This window comes from Anser brachyrhynchus, assembly GCF_964034855.1.
Source record: "Anser brachyrhynchus genome assembly, chromosome: 9".
Lineage (NCBI taxonomy): Eukaryota > Metazoa > Chordata > Aves > Anseriformes > Anatidae > Anser > Anser brachyrhynchus.
In genome coordinates, this window is record NC_137703.1 from 13,804,774 (window position 1) to 13,831,317 (window position 26,544).

General features: G+C 42.3%; 1 protein-coding gene across 11 annotated transcripts in view; it reads left to right on the plus strand.

The window, feature by feature from the left end:
* Positions 1-26,544, plus strand: part of LOC308199938 (glypican-5-like) — a 433,019-nt gene that overhangs the window by 232,098 nt on the left and 174,377 nt on the right. The window contains exon 9 of one of the 11 annotated variants that reach the window (XM_080604870.1): positions 14,875-19,763. The exons of the other annotated variants lie outside the window; for them this stretch is intronic. Coding sequence (XP_080460996.1) covers positions 14,875-14,908 — 34 coding nt within the window. The 3' untranslated portion in view covers positions 14,909-19,763. Of the gene's footprint in view, positions 1-14,874; positions 19,764-26,544 lie in introns of those variants that run through there. 11 annotated transcript variants of the gene reach the window in all.

Below are 26,544 nucleotides of genomic sequence, written 5' to 3' on the forward strand. Positions count from 1 at the left end.
CAGAGAGCCATCTGCCTTGGCTTCTCTCCTTACACTTTAGCTCTGCCATGCGCCTGCCAGTGGTGACAGCATCAGGCAGGGCAGAGGGGACAGGCCTGCTAGCAACGTGAAAGGGCCTTGTTTTGTCTCCACGCTACCTCTGCACTGATGTTTTTGACACCACCTTTTCCACCTCAAAGTTACTGGTTTCTTGGAAAATGCTTCTGATAGTGCTGAAAGTGCTCTGAAAGTTTCTTGGCAAAAAGTATTTTGGTTTCGAGGTGGAATATGTATCTGATGAACAGCTTTGGAGAATGAGTTCCTGATGTGACATCAGAGAAGCCAGAAATGGCATCAGGCTGAACGCAGAGAGGACTGACCTCACCTTTTCCATTTCCTTGAGTATCTCACAAGTTCAGGAAATGCGGTAATCAGTCATTTGAAGTAAGGTAGTCTGGTAATACAAAAGAAAACAAACCGCACCACCACCAACCACTGGTGTTCTTTGCCCATCTGATCCTAAAATCCACAGGGCTTAAACTCTTCTCCTTCAGATCTCCTGACCAACATGCAGTCTTGCATGAAAGCTGAGCAAGTTTAAAACATGCTTTCTGCTCATTATTTGCAGAATCACCCAGACTCGTAGAAGGCTCTTAGCAACTTCTGTGCATTATGTTGCACTCCTGCCGTGACCCTTCCACAGGGCTCATCAGAGGAAACCAGCCCTCTGCTTTACCTAGCAGTTCATAAGTAATTGTTGGTTAACCAGGAATTTTACCTCACACTTGACATTCATGAGCAGATTGGAAACTATTACATCCATAATAGGAGGGAGAGGCTCTGAATTTTATGGTATGCATGGCAATAAAAAGCAAAGCAATTGTCACATGCATTTTGGCTTGAATCACGACAAGAAGCAGATGTATGGCATGCCTTTTCCTTTGCTTGCATGTATGCCAAATGACGCAAAATTCTTAAATGTTTTCTGTTTTTTGTTGCAATTTAATCTTCTCCTGAATAAACTGAACATGACAGTGAGTCCATCCAGAGCAGTTGCATGGTTTGACATTTCTGTGACTTTTCAGAAAGTGTCTGATTTACAGTTATTTTCAAGAAAAGTAGGGGAAGGAATATATTTATATTGTGGTGAAAAGATTAAGTGTATTTTCAGGTTAGAAAACTATGAAAAGCATACTCTCCATTTACAAATAATGATTATATTTTAACAGCACAGAGGCCAATGAAATCTCTTGTACAAATCAGAGCTTTATTCTTCGTGTTTAAATGCATGTCTGCTCAAAAATACAGACATTGTTAAATCTGAATTTGTCTGGTGAATCCAGTGCCAAGGTTGAGACGTGCACCATATATGCCTGGGGATGGTAACAGAGCTGTCTGTAGGAGGCTCTTCCTGATGAGCGTAGCACCAGGGTGCCTGCACCACTTATGTTTGGTTTTTCACATATAATACTGACTCTAGATTTCCATTTCCACTTAAATGTGTCATCCTACTCTGAGCCTTCCTAAACTCTTGTCCTCAGTGACAAGTTCTACAAGCTGATTGGATATGGTGAAGAAGTGCATTTCCTTTCCAGTATTAATCCAAAGAGAGAGAAAAAGATTATGGGGCTCATCTCATGCCAAGGCTTGCACAGGTAGGACTGACGCATTTGCAAAGAGTCAAATGATTATAAGGTCAGCCCTCAGTTCTTAAGAAGTTTAGATGATTGGGTCCAGTAAATGAGAGAACTTTGTTTTAACCATATGAAGCTCAGTAATAACCTTTCTCATAATCATTTTCAATCTAATGGGAGTTGCCTCTTCAGGGCTAATCATATTAAAGACACCCTTATTTTAAACATCCAAAACAGACTTGTAAAATGGTTATAAAGCTGCAAAGTACATTCTAAACTTGAACCACATTCCAAATTAGAGGAGTCTCTTTCCACAAATACACGTAATTGCCACTGCTTGAAATGTGCATCTTATTTTCCTAGGCAATAAAACTAAACTTCATTTGTTGCTATCTTCTGGCTCCTATGATTGCTTGCTGTTCAAAAAGCAGTGTGAAAAGTTATCAGCTTAACTTGCAGGTTATGCAGATATTTGTGCACAGTCAGTTTAGAAGAGTGAAGATTTCAAAATCAGAAGGAAAGAAATGTCACTAAGTATTATGATGAGAGATTGTGACTATTCCAGTTAAAAGACACGGACAAAGGGTACTGGAACTCTTCCTCCCCCCAGTCTTTCTCCCTTGAATGTTTATTAGTAATAGCAATAATATAGCAACATGGATTTAAGTCAGATGAGAAGGGCTCCTTTAGCACTGTGTAAAGCCACAGAAGGAGTTTGGTAGAACAAATAGTGGCAAACAAAATTAGTATCTTTTTTTAAAAAAGTATTATAAAGGCTGTTCATCCCAGCACACCTGGAAGTATCAGGTTTGTCTTCAGCCATTGCTGTGTACGTCTCCCAACTGCTAGCGTAACTCTGGCTCTGAAAGATGTAGAGGAAAACTTGCATCAAATGTTCTGGTGTTCTTTTTTAGTAAGATTAGTGACTTGAAGCTTTTTTCTATTGGAAACCGTAAAACAGAATTTCAGGTAGAAGTCTTGCTTTTAATTGAATTACCAAACAAAACACACTTCAGAGACTCCAGCTGTGTTATATTCTGTCCTACTGTGGAACAAGTCTGTTTTGTAACAATTCCACATCAAAACTAAAGCTGGTTTCCTCTTCTGAGTTCATTAATACCTGTTTTAACTGTAGTTCTTTGGCCCAAATGACGTAGTTCTTCAGATAGTTCAGGAGAAGAGAGAAAGGAGAAAAAAAAACAACCTTTAAGCCATTTTATGTTTTTAAAATACTGTCTTGTTATTGTCATATATTTTTTTTTTTGCTTCTGTTCATTAAAATTATCCTAGCCTCCACCAGTAATTTTCTATTCCAATATTTAAACCATGAGAAGAATTTAATGGATGATAGTATATTTTTGAAACCGTCACTGCACACTGAATAATCAGTTATATCCTAAGTTGCAGCCAGCAATATATTCTATTACCGAAGAGAGCAGAGATGAAAATTTAAAGTTGGCTGAATGGTATAATTTGAGCAGAGTGATGAGAGATTGTACAGCTGTGGGGAATTGGCTGCATCTCTTAATTGCTCATGGCTGGGCTTTTATCTATAGACTTCTTTTTTTAAGGGTAAATATTGGGTAGATATAACTGAATTACACTGAAATTTCTAATGTGCACTCAAATACGATCTCCTTGTTAGGGGAGAAATTGTTTAGGAATAACAAATTGAAAGCTAATATAGTAAGCAGTTCCTTAAAGTGAGCACAGGCTCAGTTTTTAATTGCATTCCCTACAGAAATGGTAATAAGGATTTCTTATTCCTTGTGCACAGAAACAGTGAAATTATAGTTTGTTTTGTGAGCATCTGTAAGAAGAGCTGTCTACAAAAATCCCACTGGAAAGAAGAAGATTAAACATTAGTCTTGTACTTCTTACCTTTATAGCGGTTCAGCAATCCCACCAGAGTCACTAGGTATGAAAATGATGTGGAAATTAGGCAGCCAGCAATATTTTATACTGAAGCTAGATGTGTGTTTAGCTTTAAGTATTCAACCTGAATTGTGTGAATGTACAAGAAACCATTTACTGATGGAAGATGTTTGAAAGGCTAGTTAAGAAATTCAGATTGCTTTTACCCACTTTATTCCCACCACAGACTTGTTATTTAATATAATCTATGATTCTATAATTGAGACTGGTTTTAATCCAGGACATACACAACATTCTTCACCTGGAAAGGTTCTTACAATAATTAGTTGCCTACATTTGGAACAGTATTTCCTTCTTAGACTGATAACTTTCTTACATAAAAATAAGGGCAGAGGACATGCACTCTTTTTTTGGCAGTCAGTCAGTCTAGGTGAATACCCAGTGTGAGGCAGTCGCAGCTAAATACTTCATACAAAAATCGATCATTCCAGCACCTGATGTGAACAGGCATGTTCTAATTCTTAACAGCTTGTTCTTGTTTGCTGTGTTCTCAATGTGAATCGTTTCAGAATTTGTCTGAAGACACCAGTATTTTGCAGCTTTGGCTGTTGTAAGAATGATCACCAATTAAATGAATTCATATGCCCACCTTTCATGTGAAAAGTCACGTCCTTTGTTTTTGGTGTCCCCTTGGAATTATAAGTGCTTTGTTTCCCTTTTATCCATAGTTTTCTCCATTCTCCTCCCTTGACACTCCCTGTAAAACAAAGGGTTCAATCTAATAGTTTCTGTGAGCTGTGCTTACCGAATTGCATTTTGCATTTGTTAAGTATTCTAAAAGAGCAGCTCACCTCGAATGGAATCTGGGGGTTTTGAAGCTTGGCCATTCAGTTCATTAGCTTAATGCTGAATCAGAAATTCCATATTGCTGTTGCAGTAGAAAATAGTGATCCCTTAACACAGCTTTCATCTGACACATTGGCAAGCAGGCTCTTATTTTTGCTTCTTGATATACATTCCACTTCTCTCAAAGGAGTAGGAGCCCACCATCTTGTCAGTGTTTTGATTTATGATTAATTGTTAAAGGACCAAATTTTCTGCAGTAACATAGAATTTGGGAGTGGAAATATAAATTACTGTATTGTTTTCTTTGACACAAATAGCTGCTTTGACTTCAGGGAGTTTTATCTTGCCATGTTTAAGTCTCTTAATGATACCAGCAGGTACTTCTTTCCTTCAGAAGATTTATTACTTTTCAGTAAAGTAAGGGATGACAGAAGTATTAAAAAAGAACCTCTCTACTGTTTTGCTCTGGGGCTTCCTACCTTGTTTTTTCAGTAAGTCTGGAGCTGTATGGAGCTGCTCAAGCAGCAGTGCTGTTAGTTTTGCATGCAAATTACCTCCAAAGTTATTTACAGGTGTTTTTTTTTCTAGATTAACATCCTTTTATTACTAGAACTTTTTTTTCCCACTTTCTCATATGTGGAAAGAAGAACGATGAAGCTCTGCAATGGGTAGGAGAAAGTACTAGGCGTGAATGTTACGTTATTTCCTCACGCCTGTGAAATAACACTTTCCTCTGCTTTCAGAGCTGATGGTGGGAACTGTTTGTGTTAGAGCTTCATAGCCTTAGAAATTCTAGAAAGCAGCCCACAAAGGCACTTGCAGGTAGATAACGGAAGACGGCATTGATAGAGTTGACAAGTGAGCCTTTGTGTCACTGTCTGATGGTTATTGATTTGGTACTGGGCTACGAAGAGTTATGGCAATTAAGAATTGTGGCAATTAAGAATTAAGATCAACATTGAAGAATTAAGACTCACCATGTGTGAAGTCTGTCAGAAGGTACAAATGTACATGGCATGCCAGGCTGAAAAAAGTTGTGAGAAACATTTACCAAATATAAAGATTAATCCAATTCATTCTACCCAAAGAAGCAGGATCATTTTGATAAAGCAATCAGCAGTGACAGACTACTGCCTTGGGGAGGCTCTTAACCAAGTCCTGGATAATTTCTTTGAAAGAGCCCCAGAAAATGTTTGGCTGTCAACTTTGTCCTGTTTGCTGCCAATCAGCAAATTTCCGTTGAATAAATTAATTCCAGACACAGCCTATTGGTTTGGCTGTTCTTTCGAGAGCAATGCTAAGATTGAGCTTGGATTAAAAGATACTTACAGCTTTGCATGGATGTCTTTGCTAGCTTTTAAGTCCAATACATTGTTGTTAGAGATTGTATACCGTGCATTCCTTGAAGAGACACTTTCACATGCTCACAAACTCTTGAACATTTCAGCACTCCTGCAAGGCACTTAGTTAACTGCTTGTTCATGAAGAAAAAATACTTGACGTTAATGTATAAAATATTTATTATTTTTAAAAAATCTACAAGAAAACTAAAAATTCCTTAAACTGTTAAAAGTGGAAGAAGTTACCACTTTTACTGAATCTCTATTTCACTTCCCTGTATAGTTCTCAATTTTATATGTGGTTTGAAAAGTGGATTCATGCAGAATTCCAAGTTGGGAAAGGCCGAGGTTAGACTTGCATACAAAAGGGAATTGCTTTATCTGTGTTCCTCATCACTCTCTACAACTGCCCAAAAGGAGGTTGCAGTGAGGTGGATGTTGGTCTCTTTTCTGAGGTGGCAAGTCATGGGATGCAAGGAAACAGTCTCAAGTTGTATCAGGGGAGGTTTAGATTGGATGTATGGAAGAATTTCTTTATGTAGAGTGTAGTCAAGTATTGCAACAGGCTGTCCAGGGAAGTTATGGAGTCTCCATCCCTGGAGGTATGCATGAGATGGCTGCAGCACTAACAAACATGGTTCAGTGATGGGACTCAGTAGATGAGGGTGATGGTTGGACTTGATGATCTTAAGGGTCTTTTCTAACCTGGGTGATTGTACGCTTATAAAATCCATTCAGGATTAAGAATTGCTCACATGGCAGCTCAGGCCTCCCTTGCTCAGCCACTTCAGTGTCTTTCTTGTAAACTGTTACTCTGACATTTGCATGTAGTTACTTTGTCCTTATGAAAAACAGCAATTTACTTAACCCCATAGATTCCAGGAGTATTTGTAGACCAAAGGATGGCCATTAAAATTTCTTCACTGAGTTAATCTTCAGGGTGCTGTTAGTGTTGATGTTGCTAAAGACAAATAGGCCAGAAAAATGATGCTATATGACTAATCAGTACCCATCTACAGTCAAGTTCTTCAGCATATAAGGGCTGAGTTGACTACAGTGGTACAGAATCAAGTCTCGAGTGAGGAGTGACACTGAAGTCAATAATGTATCCTCCGAACTGGCGGAGGAGCTGGCCAAGCCGCTTTCCATTATTTATCGGCAGTCCTGGCTATCAGGGGAGGTCCCAGTCGACTGGCGGCTAGCAAACGTGACGCCCATCTACAAGAAGGGCCGGAGGGTACACCCAGGGAACTATAGGCCTGTTAGCTTGACCTCAGTGCCAGGGAAGCTCATGGAGCAGATTATCTTGAGTGTCATCACGCGGCACTTGCAGGGCAACCAGGCGATCAGGCCCAGTCAGCATGGGTTTATGAAAGGTAGGTCCTGCTTGACGAACCTGATCTCCTTCTATGACCAAGTGACGCGCTTGGTGGATGAGAGGAAGGCTGTGAATGTGATCTACCTTGACTTCAGTAAGGCTTCTGACACAGTTCCCCACAACATTCTCCTCAAGAAACTGGCTGCTCGTGGCTTGGACTGGCCTATGCTTTGTTGGGTTAAAAACTGGCTGGATGGCCAGGCCCAAAGAGTTGTGGTGAATGGAGCCAAATCCAGTTGGAGGCCGGTTACTAGTGGAGTCCCCCAGGGCTCAGTGCTGGGGCCGGTCCTCTTTAATACCTTTATCGATGATCTGGATGAGGGGATCGAGTGCACCCTCAAAGTTTGCAGACGACACCAAGTTAGGTGCATGTGTCGATCTGCTCGAGGGAAGGAAGGCTCTGCAGGAGGATCTGGATAGGCTGGACCGATGGGCTGAGGTCAACTGCATGAAGTTCAACAAGGCCAAGTGCTGGGTCCTGCATCTGGGGTGTAACAACCCCAAGCAGCGCTACAGGCTGGGAGATAAGTGGCTGGAAAGCTGCCTGGCAGAGAAGGACCTGGGAGTACTGGTTGATAGGCAGCTGAATATGAGCCAGCAGTGTGCTCAGGTGGCCCAGAAGGCCAACAGCATCCTGGCTTGCATAAGAAGCAGTGTGGCCAGCAGGTCTAAGGAGGTGATTGTCCCCCTGTACTCGGCTCTGGTGAGGCCGCACCTCGAGTACTGCGTTCAGTTTTGGGCCCCTCGCTACAGGAAGGACACGGACGTGCTCGAGCGAGTCCAGAGAAGGGCGACCAAGCTGGTGAGGGGTCTGGAGAACAAGTCTTACGAGGAGCGGCTGAGGGAGCTGGGGTTGTTTAGCCTGGAGAAGAGGAGGCTCAGGGGCGACCTCATCGCTCTCTATAGGTACCTTAAAGGAGGCTGTAGAGAGGTGGGGGTTGGTCTATTCTCCCACGTGCCTGGTGACAGGATGAGGGGGAATGGGCTAAAGTTGCGCCAGGGGAGGTTTAGGTTGGATGTTAGGAAGAACTTCTTTACTGAAAGGGTTGTTAGGCATTGGAATGGGCTGCCCAGGGAGGTGGTCGAGTCAGCATCCCTGGAGGTCTTTAAAAGACGTTTAGATGTAGACCTTAGAGGTATGGTTTAGTGGAGGACTTGTTAGTGTTAGGGCAGAGGTTGGCCTAGGTGATCTTGGAGGTCTCTTCCAACCTAGAGGATTCTGTGATTCTGTAATGTAAATCAGAGTGCTCCAACTGGCCAGCTGCCTGAAGTCTGTCTTGGAAGAGGCAGAGTGGCTATTACCCTAATGCCATAAAGCCAACTGCTCAACACCTCTCCACATCTGCACAGCTACCTGCTTAGAAGGTAGTCTCACTGCGTACAAGAGAGAGAGAACATGGTAGTCAATGGCTTTTCTGCTGCCGACCTTTACTTTCTCTCTTGTTCGCCTTCCTCTGACACTACTAGATGCCATTACTTTCCATGGTGACTTGGGGCAGCTCATGGTTCCTTTCAAGCACCTGTAAGTAAGGAGAGTAGAGATTCTTAGGGTGGTACAAAGTCTTGCCTTTCTTGGTCAAGGTTAGGCATGGAGGTGACAATTTACCTCAACCAGAGACCAGTTAAAAAAATGCCAGTAAGGCTGAAATAAGCAGCAGAAATGGCCATCTGGTTTTCCTCCCCTGAAAATATCCACAAGATAAAGGACAGAGGAAAGGCAAACTGGTCAGAGACTATCTTCACTATGGAAGAGACAGTAGCTGTGCCCATACGATTAGACACCTCATGGGAACCAGGGAACCATAGAAATGGGGGGGGGGGGGAGTTAGTAGAAATCTTGGGATGTTACATCCACTCTATTTCAGTACATGTGCTCCAGCAAAGCCAAAAATAAGGAGAAAAGGCCCATTGTGCTAGGGATGTTCAAGCTGTTTTTTTCCATAGGACTTTTTTTTTTCTTCCCCAAGATGAGAGAGTCTTTATAAAGACTAAAATAGGACCACCAGTCAAGAGACTTCTTAGGGGGGAATAGGAAGATGTGCACAGCTGCTACTGTATCTGTGTCTCCTTGACTGCAGATGAGGACGTGGGTGGTTCGAGGAGTGCTGTTGAGAGGCTGTCTACCCCATGGACACAGCTCGCCTTGGGGTAGTGGCCCACTCTGAGTGCATGTTTGCTGGGAAGAGGACCTATTTGTGGTTTTAGAGACTTTGTATGAAGAAGTAATGGAAAGACTCTTACCCCTTAAGTCCTGCGAGACCAGCATAACTCCTGCGATGCACACTTGGGAATTTCAGCTATGTGCATAGATGTTTTTCGTATGATGTAGAGAAAATATGAAAGTAATTGAGTGGTCTTGCAGAATCACTGCAAGTTATATTGCACAAGTGCTCCAATTATATTGCCCCATCCTCCCAGGCTGTTTGATGATTTTTTCATTAATGTAAAATACTCCCCTTCAATTAAAGCTACCAAGTGAAAGCAATAATGCATTAGCAACCACCATATCAGCAAAACAGAAAGGCTGCACACCAGTGTTCCTCAGCCCAGTATGTATTAACTTCCCCCCAAACGTTTAGTTTGAAATGACTCCTTCCCTGACCCACCACACAACGGAAGCTCCCCATAGTCCCTTGAAAACGGATATGAGAACATTTCCCAAAGCTCCACTTAACGAGCTGTAAAAATGTTTTTTATTTACCAAGCCCCAGCAACGTAACCACAGCCCGAGCAATGTAACCAACTCCCTTCTCCCTGGAGCTTTGATGTTTACACTGTACATAGGAAAAAAGTTTTTGAGAGAACTCTTCACCCTCTGTTCTCCCAGACTGTGTCTTCCCTCTTTCCTGCACAAACCCAAATAGCTGTGCATGGGGCCCTGTCACATTAGACAGAGCAGGCTTTGCGTCCCAAAGCTGCTGATCAGTAGTGTGCTGTGTGATTGCTACCAGGATCCTTAGTCTTCAGTAGCCCTTATCCCTGAAGGACATTAATGAGGAAGATTTGTATTACGTGCGTGTTTTAGCTGTGCCAGATACAACAATGGTGAGGGAAGAACGCCACGTGTTTTTGGATCAGTAGAGTCACTTGTGGGGTTCAGTGCTCAGAGCTGTTCTTATCCCAGTTGCACCAGTGGCAAGAGTGTCTGCACTGAAGTTCATGAGCCATTCTTTGAACTGCTCTCAGTTAATATACTTCCACAGACAGGCAGGCTTTTATGGTATCGTATACTCACTAAGGAGCTGGTAGAAAGACTGAGTCTCTTCAAATGAAAATTGAATCAGGTGCTGAAGTTCTAGTTTGGATCATCCCGTTCTGTACAGGCAAGCTTTAACCCTGCAGAGATGCACTGGAGGTTCCGTATTCTGATCCACAGCCTCCAGCTTTTACAAGTATCTGTGGCAAAGAGCTAGAGACTTTTGTTTTGTTTGTTCGCTCGGTATACTTTGTGATGTGTTACCCTTTTCTAGCTGTTGTATATCCCATCAGGAGTATCAAGGCAGGAAAAACAATGTATGCCCTAGTGTTGCATGACTGTTAGTCATGATGGAGTAGTGATCTGCATTCTATGTGTCAGACCTTTGTTCTTAGCACGCTGTGTTGCGTACATGGTGGTGCCTGTCTGTCTTTGGCTCTCACTGTTGTCACCAATTACAGTCATCAGTAAATGACTGCAGAACAGTGCAGAAAATATACGGATACACTGTTCAATTCTTTACTTATTTCTCTGCCTTAATATGGGTATTTATGCCTTTGTTTTCTTTATAATATATTTTAGGACTCTAAAAAAAAAAAGGTGCAAATGGATCATCTGATTTCAGATACTGAAAGTTGTGCCACTGATGCAATATGTATGCCAGATTCAAATACTTTTTTTTTAACTGACGTCTTAAGTCGTCTTATAGTTCATACTGCAGTTCAAGATAATTTTCTGTCCTGCAACTTCTCTTGAAGTGAAGGGGCCAAGTTGAACTGTGCTTATCTAATATAATCACTGTATTGAATTGCTTGAAAAGAAATTATTTTTCAATGAAGCAATAATTCTGAGAAGGCTTGCAGCAGTTTTGGCTAAGATCATCCTAGGGGAAAAAAAAAAGCCCATTATTATGCTGGAAAGAGTTCAATCTATAATGACATATAAAAGGATTAAGACTGAAACAACTTTTCAGTATAGTCTTCTTGGGATGTTTGCAGTTGTTCACTCACTTCTTGGCTTTGTTTTTACAATGTGCAGCTGTATGTGAACTGTCACACTCCTAATTATCTAAGTTTAGTTTCTGTATGATGCAGCAGCCTCTGCTGCAGCAATCTGTTCACAAGCGTTAGGGAAATCTGTCATCCAAGGCCTGATGCTAACACTCAGCAGGATTTGTAAGCACAAAGCCGGGTAAGGCTGGGAGAGAAAACTTCTTTGTGTATGGAACTTGGCCTGGGTAGAGAAAAGGCACAGGGAGGCACAAGGAAAAGCAGTGGTGTACAGTGATGACTCACCTGAGTCAGAGTAACAGAAAAAAATCCCATAATCCCATCAAGGATTATTGTGTTTCTTCCTTGTTACATGACCAGCAGTTTATGAATAAGGGTTCAGCAAGTCCAATGTCTAAAGTGCAGTGTGTATCTGAGGAGATGTAGGTCCAGTTCTGAGTTAAGCTACGATTCCTGCTCACAGACTTGATGTGTTCTCCCTTTGCCTCAATTTCCTCTCAGCAGAACAGAGATAAAGTAGCATCCCTGCCCAGGGCAAGGGGTTGGAACTAGATGGTCTGTCAGGTCCCTTCCAACCCAGGCCATTCTATGATTCTATAATAATAATCCTACCTTTCTCTCACTTTTGGTCTGTGTTGCCACCTAAGCCATTTCAGGCAAAATGGTCCAAGTGAGGATGAAAATTTCAATGGGAACTAGCTCAGGCAGTGATGGCACCAACAGCCACTGTGGTGGTGCTATGGCTAGCAGTCACTACTGGCAGGAGAGGTGCAGGTAGACAGGTTGGGCAGCAAGTATGAGACTCTTGGAAGCACGTTACACTTATATGTCCCCTTGCTGGTTTAATTTGTTCAGCTGCTTCCAGTCCTTCAGTGCTAAAGAACTTTGCTGGTATGAGTGTTGAGCAATGTGGGTTTTTTTTCCAGCTCAGAGGTATCTTTGAGATGTGTATTTTTCCATATCATGTGAATAAACACACAGCATGCATGTTAACCCATACATTTGCTCCAGAAGTTCACGTTCTTTTTCAAGAACGCTAAATGTAAGTTGGGATTCCTTCTTTGGAGGACTTTTTTCTTAGAATGAAGAGATGTCATCTTCCTAGTTCACTAAAGGGTTGAAATAGCAGCTCTCTGCCTAGCTGGAGATGTGGTGTTTTTTTTTTTCTCTTTTCTTTCTCTGTGTCTTGCCATATGTTAATTTTTCTCTGGTGCAGAAAAATGTTAATTTTTCTCTAGTTTAGATTGCTCATGCTGTCTGGTGTGAACTCTGCCAACACAATCAACATGTGTTTTTGAACACTCAGTCTAACACCTTCGCTTTGGAAAGGGGCTGTAACGTGACCACTCAAGAGTGCTGAGTGCTCTGTGGTGTCACATCTTGTTGTACTTCTCTCTGTCCGGCTGTGCATCCGTGCTTGAGGAAGAGCCTGCAAGCTGTTTGCTTTCCATCACCTGTGTTGTCCATCTCTGCGTGGTGGGCAGGTTTCTCAGGGAGAAAAGAAATGTAAAAATCTGTCTCATGATCTGTTCCTGAAGTCTAGTGATGACCTCCTTTATGTGGCAACAGTGCAACTTCCAAGCACTATTGTTAATTCTTGGGTGAAAGGAAGGGAAGAGCTACTTCCCAGTCACCTACACTAGCAGCAAATCTGCACAAGGTGAAACCATGGTTTCTTAATTGCACATTTGCCATACTGTGGACAAGCATAAATGATTACACGTGGTACAAGGTGAGGGAATGGGGCCTTCAATATGTACTGGGATAGCTGAGATATAACTTAGCTACATGACTTCATCTGTTATATAAAGCCTTGTGGAATTCATTGGTGCTGGTTCAGAAGTTCATAACTTGGGTGGCTGGGAAAGACACGGTGTTTTAATATTGTGGTGAGGGCAGACTGAGGCTCCACTTGGCCTAGTTCACTCCCTGAAAACTGTAGCTCTTTCAAACAAGCCCAGCTCCCCTTGCCTTCCCACAAAACATTCCTCAGGTGGCAGAAAGCTGATAAACTCTTAAAGCCAGTGGTACTATGACCATTTATTTCAGTTCAGACAGTGGGCCACCATTTTCGCTCCCAAGGCCGTAAATCCTTTCTCACCTGATGATCCTATTTTACTCCTCCACGATCAACAGTAGTCTTCTATCGTGCTTCAAGGAAGACCTTGCTGACAATTTTTCCTTATCCTCTTGTTTGCATCAGATAAACAAGGGGGTTGTATAGGGGGGGAAATGGGCAGCTCAGCACCTACAAACAGTCAGAAAGGACTCCATTTGTGCGAAAGGCCTCTAGGGTATATGAAGGGAAGGAGGAATAGAGCATTTCGGGGAAGAGAAAATTGTCTTTCAGGAGGACAGCAAACTAGAGAGAAGCTGCCTTGCACCCCATTTTTTTTTTCTGTAATTTTCTCTCTTCTTAGGGCTGCCATCCTTTGTTAAGAAGTAAAATATTGACTGATGGTCACGCTTGGTGTAACAGAAGCTCTAGCTTTACCTAAGTGCATTATACTACTGCGCCACTGTTGTGTCTCACGCATGTGCCTCTTTTCCTTCCCCCCTGCCGCAAGCTCTGAGAAGAATTTTGTTGCTCATAGATAAATGATTCGAGGCTTTATGTTTAAAGCTGTCATGTGGGAGAGCTTTTATAACAGGTGTACAAGAGCTAAACAACGTATTTTCATAAAAAGCCATAGTATATGCAGTGTTAGAGGGCCTGGTTTTGTCATTTATTCATACTTGGCATGGTGCTTTGCTGAAAATTGTAGCAATTTACCTCCCTTTTCTTCATTCAAAATGTTCCTGGCATCAGTACCCTCCTCACACACAATGTTAATCCCATGGATTACTGGATTTCTTTTTATCAAATCCCCATCCATTGATAAATACAACTTCTATCATTAAAATTCATTTCCCAAGACTGAAAAGTGCTAAAAACGTGTATGTGCTGATGCAGCTTGGAGTGCAAAGGTGCTGTCCCTGCTGTGGGAATAAATGAGATATTTGGGTTTCTTACAATATGCCTTAACCTGGCTTGAAGACACTAAAATCTTTAATTAAATATTTCAGAGTGGAAATTCTAGCACAGTCTCACTGTTATTAAATATTTGAAATAAATGTGCTTTTAAGTATGAGCAGACCTAGCTGGGTGTGTACAAGGATCCTAGACTGAGGTTTTTGTCTACAGTTAAATGTTGTTATAAAAAGGCTTTTTTTTTTTTTTGGCTAGCTTTCCTGCAGAAACAAGGTGTTTATAATCAAACTGTGTTCTTTTGTCTGTTCTTAATTATTTGTTTCATGGACAATTTCAATCAAACATGAGCCAATCTCAACCAATTTGACAGAGGGGAAGAGGTCTCAACAGCATTAGCTCTACAACTTCTGTAAGCAGAGAGAAATTGTGTTAAAATTTCCATTCATTGAGAAGCTGCAGAGTGAGTTCAACTTTATCAGACATGAAAAATCCACAAAGAAAATGCATCATTAGTTCTTTTGCTCACAGAACTACCTGTTTACATAGCAAGAACACTTTCTGAACTATTTAGCATCATGATGTTTGTAACTGTTGTGCAAAGCAACACATGGCAAGTGTGTGACAGTAAGTCTCTTTGGATTGCAGCTTCTGGACTCCTGAAGTTCCTGGCATGCACTGAGAATGCGGCATTTGCTTTACAGCTCATGAAGGGGTTAAGAGGGGAGTGAGCAGCCCTCAAGCTCTTGCCTGCACTGTCACCACTCAGAAAGGTAGGGCAGGTGCATGGCAAGGAGGGCAGTAATGTCACGTGCTCGACCTTGTCAAGGTGTAGTGCAGATGGTCTTCCACACCCCTTCAGAGCAGAGGAACGTATTTGTATTCTGAATCACAAACACCTGGGAGGAAGGAGAAGCTCTTCAGTGGGGCCATGTGGCTGTGCCCTTGAGCATCACTGGGCATTGCCTTCAAGGAGGTTCTGCTGCTTCTGCTTGCACAGGGTCCCCTTTGTGTTGAGTGTGATGGTATTCAAGGTGTCAGGGCTGTTTGTAGAGATAAAAGCAGTACACTTCTTCATTGTTTATACATTATACGAAAGTGATATACCCCCAAAGTCTCTCAGATTCATTTGGATCTGCATATATAGCAACTTGAGGCACTTGGCTTTCTTACTCAGAAAAATGAGTTGAGTATATGAGGACTAAAATCACTTTGGTCTTCACATTCACTCCCTTAAAATGTCTGTAGAGGCAGTTGGCAGACAGACTCACCCCAGGAAAGGAGCTTCATTCTAATTTGCTATTTACTTACTTTTTCCCCCTGCTAATACACCGTAAAATGAATTAAGAACATTCTTGAAATACATCTGCTTACAGTACAGAGAAGAGGTGTTTGCTGAAAGCAGCAAATTTTGAGGCCAGCTAACAGCATTTTGTGATCAGAAAAAAAGGAATTTAAATATCTTTTGAATGAATGTAGTTTATAAGGTTGAGTTTCAGATGTTCAAATGTTGAATTGCTAAGAGTTGAGCTTTAAGCAAGTTGGTTTTGGAAATTCTACCCTAAATCATAGAAGGAGATGAAACAGGAGAGGGGAGATTTATATTTAAAATAAATAAATAAATCGCTAATAAACTTGATTTTGATTAAATTGCCAAAATAAATTTTTGCTTAGCGTGACCACTTGCATGAGATCACTTTCAGTTGATAATCCCCTGCAATTCATTATCTAATAAATATATTTTTATATTTACTTTATAGTTACATTACTTTGGAAAAAGGTAAGCTCCTGTTAGTAAGGGACTCTCCAGTTCTGCAGAGAGTCCAGGGAATTCAACATTTGCAGTGTTGACAGTTCCCAGCCCACTCCAGAACACATCATCACTTTATATTCTCTATGAGGAAGTAGGAGGGGAGGCATTTGGGCTCTGACTCCATGCGGCAGCAAAGCCATAAGATTCCTGATTCCAAGTTTTCTGCTTTGGGTGTAGCACTCTTCATAGTGCAAGAAAATCCAAAATCTGCTGTCTTCAACGCCATGGAGCTCTTTTAATTTTCTGTATGTTTTAAAGGCATATCAGAGTTCATCTCAATGCTGAAGATTAAAGAAAAAAAAAGTCAACAGAAGATGGTAGTTGCACACTAAAATAAAATAAAAATAGTGTGGAGTTACTGCTTAATGTTCCCTAATACTTTTTTTTTTCTGAGAATTCAGTCAGGTGATAATATCAGGTATCAGGTACACATCAGTACCTTCTAAGTTGGCCTATCTCCTTCCATTTTTACTTTGCTTTGTCTTTTTGCTTTTAATTCCTGGAAACTGCAGGGGTACTTTTTCATGCCTAAGGACACAAACTTTTACACTGTGTATGGCCAACTTCAGTCTTGAACCATTCTTCACTGTTCCTAAATTGCACCCCATCATATAACTGTGATGGAAGCCAAGATCCAGGGTGGCTGTTTTCTCCTTTCTGGAATGAGACAGCTTTTGATTCCCTACAGATCTCTCATATAGCATATTTTAATTTTTTAGTTTCATTCCTTCTGACTGGATTTTGACCAGAGCTGAGCTAACATTTTTTAAGTGTGCAAGCAATTTTCGAAGTGTAATCAACATTCATATAATTCGTGGTTTGATTTTCCTGTGTATCACACCCAAAGGAATTATGTTCCCCCAGAAAAGATCTTTCCCTTTGAATAGAGCATGGGTTTTCTAGATTAGTTTTCAGGCTGCACAGATCACATCAGAAAAAAGGCAGCACTATTGTTTTAGTTCCTGGGGTTCGCTTGTAGAAACTGTTTGACACCTGAATATTAAAAGGCACCTTCTGCCAAACTTTGTGTCTTAAAGATGTAGGAATGAAATAAAAATTCAGGTGTCATGGGACAATTGTTACAACCAAGTATTTTACTGGCCTTGAATGTGTGTGGTGTTGGGGCATGACAAGTTTTTCACTTCTTTTACCAGTAGGTAGATGCACGTAGGTGAAACAAAATGAGTGTCATTAGGACTTCAAATAATATTAGCTATACAAGGAGTAACTTAGGTGTCCTACCATAACGAATGACTAACAAAGCAAGAGCCTTTCGGCCAAATGTGCATAGTTCTGTGGGGCAAACCCTGACAGTGCCGCTCAGCATTTCTCAGGTCCATGATAAAAGAACTTATTTGCTCCCCATAAATCTACACAGGGAAGAGATTCTCAGTGGAAATGCTTCCTGGGTCTCTGTGGGAAATCCTTGAAGGCACCAGGATGGGTGCATGCTGTTCTTCGCTCCCTAGGAAGAGGAGGTGGCCAGTGATGTCAGGCTACGCTGCCTCCTTCAGCCCTTGCTGTAGCTCTTCACGTGGTGAAATCTGGAAACCTGAGGCCTGCAAGGAGTTTCCCGTGGGTGAGACAGGGAGAGGGCACAGCCAGTGTCCTCATTTCTCTCCTTCATCCTATCTGTCTCTGCCAATGGTGGAAATTTTTTAAAAATTGGTCTAACAGTCCACATTGAGAGGATATTTGCTTCACAGAGATTTGGTAACGTGCTAAGTGAGCTGGCACAGCTGTGCAGGTCCATTTTGACAGAATTACTGAGATCTTCTCTTACCTCGTTTGCAAAGTGACTATTTTCCCATGTCACCTGTCTCCTGCTCATCCTGAGAGCACTAATGACGACTTGCAGAAGTGGTAAGAAGGTGTCCACTAGCAGTGCCATTTCTGTCTATGATATCCCATAAAGAATGCATTGGATTTAATTTGTTTGGTTGAGACATCTGTTTTTTGTCTGCTATAACCAGTTCCTTTGACTAGTCACATCTGGTCCAAGCAATATGTTCTATATTTATGTGGCTACAGCAATTTCACTCTGGTTCTAAGATTTGCAGAAGTGTGTTCATTTATGAGAAAAAATTGCTCAAAATACTTTTGCTAGCATTTCTGTGGAGAGGCTTTTGTGTAGCTTACCTCGATAGATACTCAGACACTGTATGCCAAGAATCAGCTTTTAACATGAGCCAGACTCGTTCTTTGGCAGCCTGCTTTAATTACAGATCCAGCCTAAAATTTGTTTTGTCCTCATTGGAGAATTCATTTTTGAAGATAGCAGAAAAAGCTCTGCAAGATTTAATGACTTTGTAAAGAGGTGTTCATTTAGACTGGGAGACTTGGCCTCAAGTGATCCCACAGAGACTTCTGCTCTCGGGGCTGAGAGTATTTCAGTCAATTTCTTTTGCAGATTCCAGAAAATATCATTGATGTTTGATACTGTGTCAGACTACCTCAACGACAGGCAAGAATTAATATATTTCCCCCCCTGAAATTAACTGTCACGAATAACAAGACTGCAGTGTGCTTCCTGGTCCCTCTGATACCCAGGTCTCTGGATTATGGCATTGTGTGGATGCTGACCTATAACTTCTATGAATACAATAATACGGCGCTGGCAGACAGCCAAGAGAGAGTGTAGTTCCTCATAAATAATATTTTGAAATACTACCACCTTCTGGCAGTTAGGGGAGAGAATATTCAGACCATTTCTTGGTGAAGAACCATTACAGTGTCTCATATTAAGAGAAGGAACACTTTCTTAAGTTCATTCTGGATTTTGCTTTCAGTTTATTTTCTTTGCAGGATCTTCGCTTTCAAAGACTTACTGGTATGGCTTTCCAAAGTGTTCCTGTCAGGAAAGGTGTGTGCTATTCCTGCTTAATTTTCCAGTTTAGTCATTTGTTTTAACAGGTGCCCTCAGTCTCTTCACTGGTGTAGCTGGTAAGAGGGAGCCTTTCCCTGCCATGTTTTCTATTGCCCCCTCCAGTATTGGTATAAAATTTTTGTGACTTTATTTCTAAGCATTAATAACATAACTTATTAATTATTACTCACCTTTAGAGTTAGCAGTTTAGGAATTTATTAGTTTACATCCTGATAGCTTACTTGAAATGTGTTGCTAGCGTTCATTTGACTACAGAGGCTGGGTCAAGGATGCTGAATTTATTTACAGCAAAGAAGGAAATGGAGTGGAGTGCCCCCCATGCAAAGACTGGATTCCTTAAAGGTGCCTGCTCTTCTGTAGGCACCTGGTGTAGTAGAAGCTCTGGGACAAATAGAGATGTTGCTTTCTTCCTCCCATAAGAGCCCAAAGCTGCAACCTCTGAGTAGTCATGGCAGAGCTGAACTTTCCTTGTGTGGGAGACAGTGGAAGAACTTGTCTTTCCTCTTGATCCTTTATTTCAACCTGTCATTGAAATAAATGTCAGATTGCATTGACATGCAAAGTTCTTGGATTACAGACCATCAGAAGAGGAGATTTGTCTCAGGTTTCTGATCCTGTGGCCAGGAAGAAGTACACTTAGTGGATGTGCAGTAAAAATTCAAAGCAGGCAGGAAAAAAGTTCTTGTTTCAGAGAAGTAAGTTGATGTGGGTTTGTTTGGGCTTGTTGTTTCCACCACCACCACCCCCCCCCCCCCCCCAAAAAAAAAACTAAATAAAATTGTTGTGTAACAGTACAGGAAGTTGTTGTATTTATATATACTGTCGTTTTTTTTTTTTTTTCTGACCTTCACAGCTTTATAAAAAAGATCTCTCTTTTTTGACCAGACCTCTGTAGAAATTTGAACAAAGTTGCTTAGAAATTGGTTATTTCTTACGCTAAGCAAGAAGGCAGACAAAGCAAAACTCGTGGCTTCATATGTAGTATTTACAGGGCTCTGCTCAAAAGACTTTGCAAAGCTGGATTTGAGTCTTTTTCTGGATTTGAAAGGAGGTGCTTGAAATACAGGGGAAGCCATATAAAATGACCTTGGTAAAGCTGAGAGTGGAATTTAGGCATCCTGGCTGTGGTCTGCCTGCAATGGCTGTCATTGTAATATAATCTGATAGTGCAGTAATTTAGCTGCTTTGAATATTACTTCATTTTACTTAATGGTGAATATTTCCAGAAAGTGGCTTCTAAAGCTATATATTGGACGAGAAGTGTAGGCTTTCTTTACCTCATTAAAAAGATACTGAAGCCCTGTAGCAGTAATTCAACAGAAAACTTGCCTGCCTCGGGAAACATAGCTGTAGAGTGAATAGCAACCTTCTGCATTTTAACAGCATTGGTTTCATTATATAATAGTGTCTCCACCAGCTTAAAAATACTTGGATATTTACATTAGATTTCAATGCTACTTAAGTACAGAGATGTTTAATATTTTCGCCGAAGGAGGTTGAATAATGACTTTTCAATGTTGTGAATATGCTGATTCTGAAAGGCACAGGTCCCTATATGGGTAATTAACAACTAAAGAAAAAGACATACTGTAGGAAAGTAATTATCTTAATTCCTATCTGACAATGATTAATTTATAGTTGAGCAGATGCTACACAACATTAAACTGCAATAAATTCTATCTTGAGCTGATAGGCCAACAAATGAAGGAGACAAATAGAAAGTAAGTCTAATAAAAGAGGAATTCGATCTCTTTTGGAATCTAGTGGGTATAAATTTGGAATCTTTTTTGGAATCTAGTGGGTATAAATTTCTAAGTTACATGTGAAGTAAGCTGAGACTTAGCATGAGAAGGTAGCCACAAAGTATGGATCTTTGGACAAACTTAACTACCCAGTCAGCAAAATTATTGCAGGCTTATTGCAGTCCTGTGCAGTGAAACATCGTCAACTTTCTGAATTGTTCCATGATTTTTTTTTTGTGTGTGCAAATGCTGCAGTCATATCAACAGGACCAACAAAAGAATTATTCCTTTTAGCTCTCCATATCTTGGAACAATTCTGTCTTAACTTTCCAAGTCCAGAATGATAGGAATTTAATTTTTCCCCATTTTACAGTTCCTGCCTTTTCTGTCTTTTCTAGTGGAGGAAATAGTAGGAAAAAAAAGACACTATTGGCAACCCTTTGATTTGGATTTGTATCCACAATACTTTCTTACACAGATCTGTGTCTGAAATTCACAAAACTATCTAAGTTTTAGCCTATGGTTGGGTTACATTTTGAGGAAAAGTTTGGAGAAAGAACATTTCCGATGTTCCACCAAGTCCATCCATTTGTAGACTAAGGGGAGAGGAGGAGTAGGAGAGCATGTTGCGGGAATGTGTAGAGCTGTCATCCTCAGTTGGTTATTGGTGTTACAATGACAGAGCTCAGAGGGTTCTGCTCAGAGGTGTGGAGTCTGGTTGGAGGCCTGTAGCTAGCGGTGTCCGCCAGGGGTCAGTACTGGGTCCAGTCTTGGTCAGTTTATTCACCGACAAGCTGGACAATGGAAGGGAGTGCGCCCTCAGCAAGTTTGCTGGTGACACAAAGCTTGGAGGAGTGGTTGAACCCCACGAGGGCTGTGCTGCCTTTTAGAAGGATCTCGACAGGCTGGAGGGTTGGACTGAGAGGAACCTCATGAAGTTCAACAAGGGTATGTGCAGGGTCCTCCACCTAGGGAGGAATAACCCCAAGCACCACTACAGGTTGGGGGCTGAGCTGCTGGAAAGCAGCTCTGTAGAGAGGGACCTGGGAGTCCTGGTGGGCAGCAGGCTGACCATGAGCCAGCAATGTGCCCTCGTGGCCAAGAAGGCCAACGGTATCCTGCGTTACATTCGGAAGAGTGTTGCCAGCAGGTTGAGGGATGTGATCCTGCCCCTCTCCTTAGCCCTGGGAAGGCCATACCTGGAGTATTGTGTTCCGTTCTGAGCCCCCCGAGAGGACATGGAGGTACTGGAGTGAGCCCAGCAGAGGGCTACAAAGATGATTGGGGGCTGGAGCATCTGTCATACGAGGAGAGGCTCGTATGGGCCTCTTTCTCTTGGGGAAGACAAGACCGAGAGGGGATCTTAGCAGTATGTCTAAATATCTGTAGGGAGGGTGTCAAGAGAATGGGACCAGACTCTTTTCAGTGGTGCCCAGCAACAGGACAAGAGGCAACAGGCACAAACTGAAACACAGAGGTTCCAGCTGAATAGAAGAAAAGACTTCTTTACTGTGAGGGTGACAGAGCACTGGAACAGGTTGCCCAGAGAGGCTGTGGCATCTCCTTCTCTGGAGATACTCAAAACCCACTTGGATGTGATTCTGTGCAATGTGCTCAAGGTGACCCTGCTTGGCAGAGGGGTGGGACCAGATGATCTCCAGAGGTCCCTTCCAACCTCAGCCATTCTGTGATTCTGTGATGAGACTCTTAATAACCTCATAGCACGATGTGGCTGGGGGTGCCTTGTTTCACAATTTCAACACCAAACAGCTCCTGAAAGCTTTGGCCTTGTCAAAGCATTGCTTTTTATTTGCTTGGTTTGGTTTGGTTTTAAATGCACTGACTCATTTGACCAAGAAGTCTAACATTCAGCATCTAGGTTCCACCTCCACATATTGGAAACAACCTCTTCATGAGGTTTCTAGTTTCAACTGGCTCTTCCAAAAATGTATGTCTCTGCAGGGAGTTCCACATGTCTTCCTTTTGCAGTCTTCCAACCAGACGGGAGAGCTCTTCCTCCAAACTAGGAAGCAAGAAGCCACAGAAGTGGTGAGAAGGTTTCTCCTGAACACTAGAGATGAGGGCAAGGGGGGACCTCAGAGTGGCCTGCTCTCTTCCCCCCCACCTGCAGGCCTCCTTCTACGTAAGGGCCTCTTTCAGGCCGCAGAAACCCACTCCCAACACGGCCATGTTTGGCCTCGGGTGTGGCATGCCATCACGGGGGCCATCACTGAGGCCTCCTGATGTCACAGTGGCATCTGCCCCCCGTATTGTGACAGGGCCCTATAAAAGCCCCTGCGCCTGGCCCACCACTCACTCAACTTCCAGGCGCTCTAGCAATTGCCAGCATGGCTGGAATGAAGAGGCCCTGGGAGATGAGCTGCCCACAGCTGTGTGGGACTCGGTGGTTCATGGAACCAAAGAGCAAGTGGCAGCGGCAGAGTGCCGATGGATGCGGAGCGACCGGGGCAGCTGATGTGGAGCCCATGGAGGTGGATCCAGCTCCAGAGGTTGAAGAATCGATGGAGGTGGATCCACCTCCAACCCATGTGGTTCGGCACAATGTCATCGTGCCAGGGCTCCCGCCTGCAAGAAAACATCTACATTGCAGGAGCGCCCAGAAAGCTCCATATCCCCGGCACAGCCTCCGCCGCCATTAGCTGGGAGAGGCCATCCAGGAACCATCACGCAGGCTTGCCTGCAGGATGGCCTTCTTCCCCATCCCCATCCCCCATTCCTCATTCCCCATCCCCACCTCTCATGTGGAGGTATCATCTCTTCTGCTCGGAATCCCGAGGAGTGGGCAAGAGTGGACTTGGCTTCTTTTGGGCTGTTACACTGGGGCGACAGGAGGCCCCCTCACAAGGCTGCGCTGGGCCTTGGGTGTCTCAGTCTGAGGATGAGAAGGCTGCCCAACAAGAAGGTGCTTGAAAACGAAGCTGTGCCCCCCATGGTGGTGCACAGAGAACTGCAGCAGATCTGCCAAAACAGTGGTGGAGACAGCTGTTGCTCTGCAGAAGCAGGAGACCTTGGATCTGCCAAAACGGTGATGGAGACAGCTGTTCCTCTGAAGAAGCAGAAGGCTTCACATCTGCCAAAACAGTGATGAAGACAGCTGTTCCTCTGAAGAAGCAGGAGACTTCAGATCTGCCAGGAAGAAGCACCGGAGTGCAGCCTTAAGTCCACTCAAGATGCTTTGATACCAGTTCTTCCCCAGACTGGGTCACAAATTGCAATAATAATAATAAAAAGACAAAACAATAGAACAACTTTCTTCTCTTATTTGGTAGCATTTTTGCGATTTTATCTGGTTTCCTGCATGAGAGGTTCCCTCCTTTGGTGGGAATTTGTCTCAAAGTGAAGCTCCCTAGTGATCATTGTTCTCTATTTCTTCTGTTGCATCTGGCTTTGAAACAGGATGGAGACAAGACTATTTCATCTGCTTTGAGTTCAAACCCCATTAGAAAGCTTCCAGCCATGGAAGTAGCTGAGAAGAAAGAGGCAAGGAAATACAGTGGGAGATAGCTCTTGATTAACTGTGTTTCCCTAAATGCATTGTAATACGAAGTAATTTCACAGGCAGTATCTGCTGCTCTTGGGTATCTGTCTTAAACAGAACAAAGGTCCAAAATTTTGTACACAGTCACTCTGTTATGTAAATGGGTTAAACCAATGGGAGCAAGGTTGTAGCTCTGAGGTGGGGCTGGTGGAGGAGGGGGGTTGTCATACGTGGGACACTTCTGGCCAAGGGAGAGGAAAGGCGAGACAGGTCATTCGTTGTCTGCAGCTCCTGAAGGGGCTAGCTGTGAGATGTAGAAATGTAAAATACCTTGAAACCACTTTGTATATTGAATGTAATTTTGGTGTGTGTGTGTCCAGTGGAGTTGGGAATTTTAGTTCCAAGGCGTGTACTTTAGAACAATTTTTGAAGATCTCTCATGAGGGCCAGGAGGTCAGAGATGCAGTGACTGGTTGTGAATTATGTTCTCCCATGGGTTTCTGCGGTTTTCTGTCCTTTGTTAGGAATCTGAATGAACTCATTTGGTGAGTTGTGGTTGTTTATTTACTAGGAGAGCATTTAATGCATTGGATATAATGTACTACATGTAGAATACACATCTGAGATCCAGAGAATTTAATGATGTTATTGTGGGGCATTTAGTGTGGTGGTTTCCTGCTGAACTAGCTGAGTTCAGCAAGATTGAGGGGTATGTTTAGGAGTTCAGTGGAAATATTTTCAACAGAAAAGCTCCTTTTAGAGTAGCCTGAAATTGTTTAATGATTGTTGTGTAGGTTATAGCCTAAGGATCTTCACTTATTTGATCTGTCTTTCATTTTAAAACCGGCCTGTTAACATTTTGTTGGTTTATACAGACAAATCAGCCTGGAGAAGTGGGAGCAAGTGGCAGTTCGGTGTTGAGAGGAAAACTGAAATACAATTATAAAAATTCTTGACAAAGACATTCACCCATAACCACCTCCTCCTTTTTTAATAAAACCTTGTCTCTGCCCCTGGGACAAAGGGGAGGCTTATTCTTCTTTTGATAGATTGCTTTTTAGGGTTCGTCCATAAGTGAGATTGCATTATTGAGCCAGCATACTAGTTGCTAGCAGTACTCTATCACTGCCTCCAATTATTAGCAGATAGCATGAAAATGAACAGTCCAGAGCAGCTCATAAAAGGTACAAGAACAATAAGAGAGAAAGCTGAAGAAAATGGGTAAATCAAGGCAAAAAGTATCATTTAGTCTTAGAAATTCTGAAGCACCAGTTTCCTGATGGACTTGGTCCTTTTTATCCAGCGTTTCTCTCTCTTTTTTTTTTTCTTCTGGTTCACACTAAAGCTAACTTAACCTTGCCTAGTATAGAGAAGCAGGACACAAAGTAGAAGGTGAGACACCAGTGGGACACCACTCCAATGCCATTACTTGCTAGCATGCACACGGAGCCGGTTTGCTCAGTTCTCTTCCTGTTTCCATTTCACTGAGCTGTGGGACAGTCTGTCTCTGCCTTGGGTGTTCATAAAGCCTCTGTAGCATGCCTGACAGGCCACCCAACACGTGGGTTAACATTACATTACCCAGTAATGGCATGCAGCAGAGTTTTTTGGCAATAGGTGTATGAAAGGGACCGTCCCCTGCCCGCAAGTAGGGGAGTTGCCCACCTGCTCTGTTCCACCCATGCAGTTTGGGTAAAATTTGCTATTCCAGTACAAGGGTACCACAGTCTTGCTGTTTAAACTTGTCATTTTCTGATGCATAAAGGCACCATAATCACTGTTTATAGGCTCAGTATGGAGCAATTTGATGTACAGTTGGTGCCATTTCCCTTTTCAAACTTAAATGAATATTATACAATGAAAAGCAGAAGTACTTCAGTGCGTTAATAGTATGTCTAAAAGCATCTGCTGCTAAACTAAAAATGTCAAGAAACTAGACTTGATTTGGAAAGGTGCAGTGTCTGCCCATTTGGGGGTTTAATGACGTGGTTTTCATTACTCTCCTGAAATCCACAGCAAAAGCCTTTTGCATTGTGCTGAGAATATATTTCAGCACGATATTTCTAGTAGTAATTCCTCTCAGCCAAGGATTTATAATCAGGCTTTGAAAAAATGTATTCTTTAATATAAAAGCTTTTCCTCTCCCCTATTCATAGTGCAGGGTAGGGAAGTTGTGTTGTCTAATCCAAAGAGCTGGCAAAATAAGAGATAACAGTAGATCAGTTTTGATTTCCTGTAATGTATTACATATTTATTTCCTGTAAGCACACACACACTCAGATGAAAGTTTCACAAGTTTAATTTTAGTATGCATCTACAGGCTATCTAATGGTCAGCTTTTTGTTGTGTTCCTTCTTTTGTCCAAAAACATTTAAAA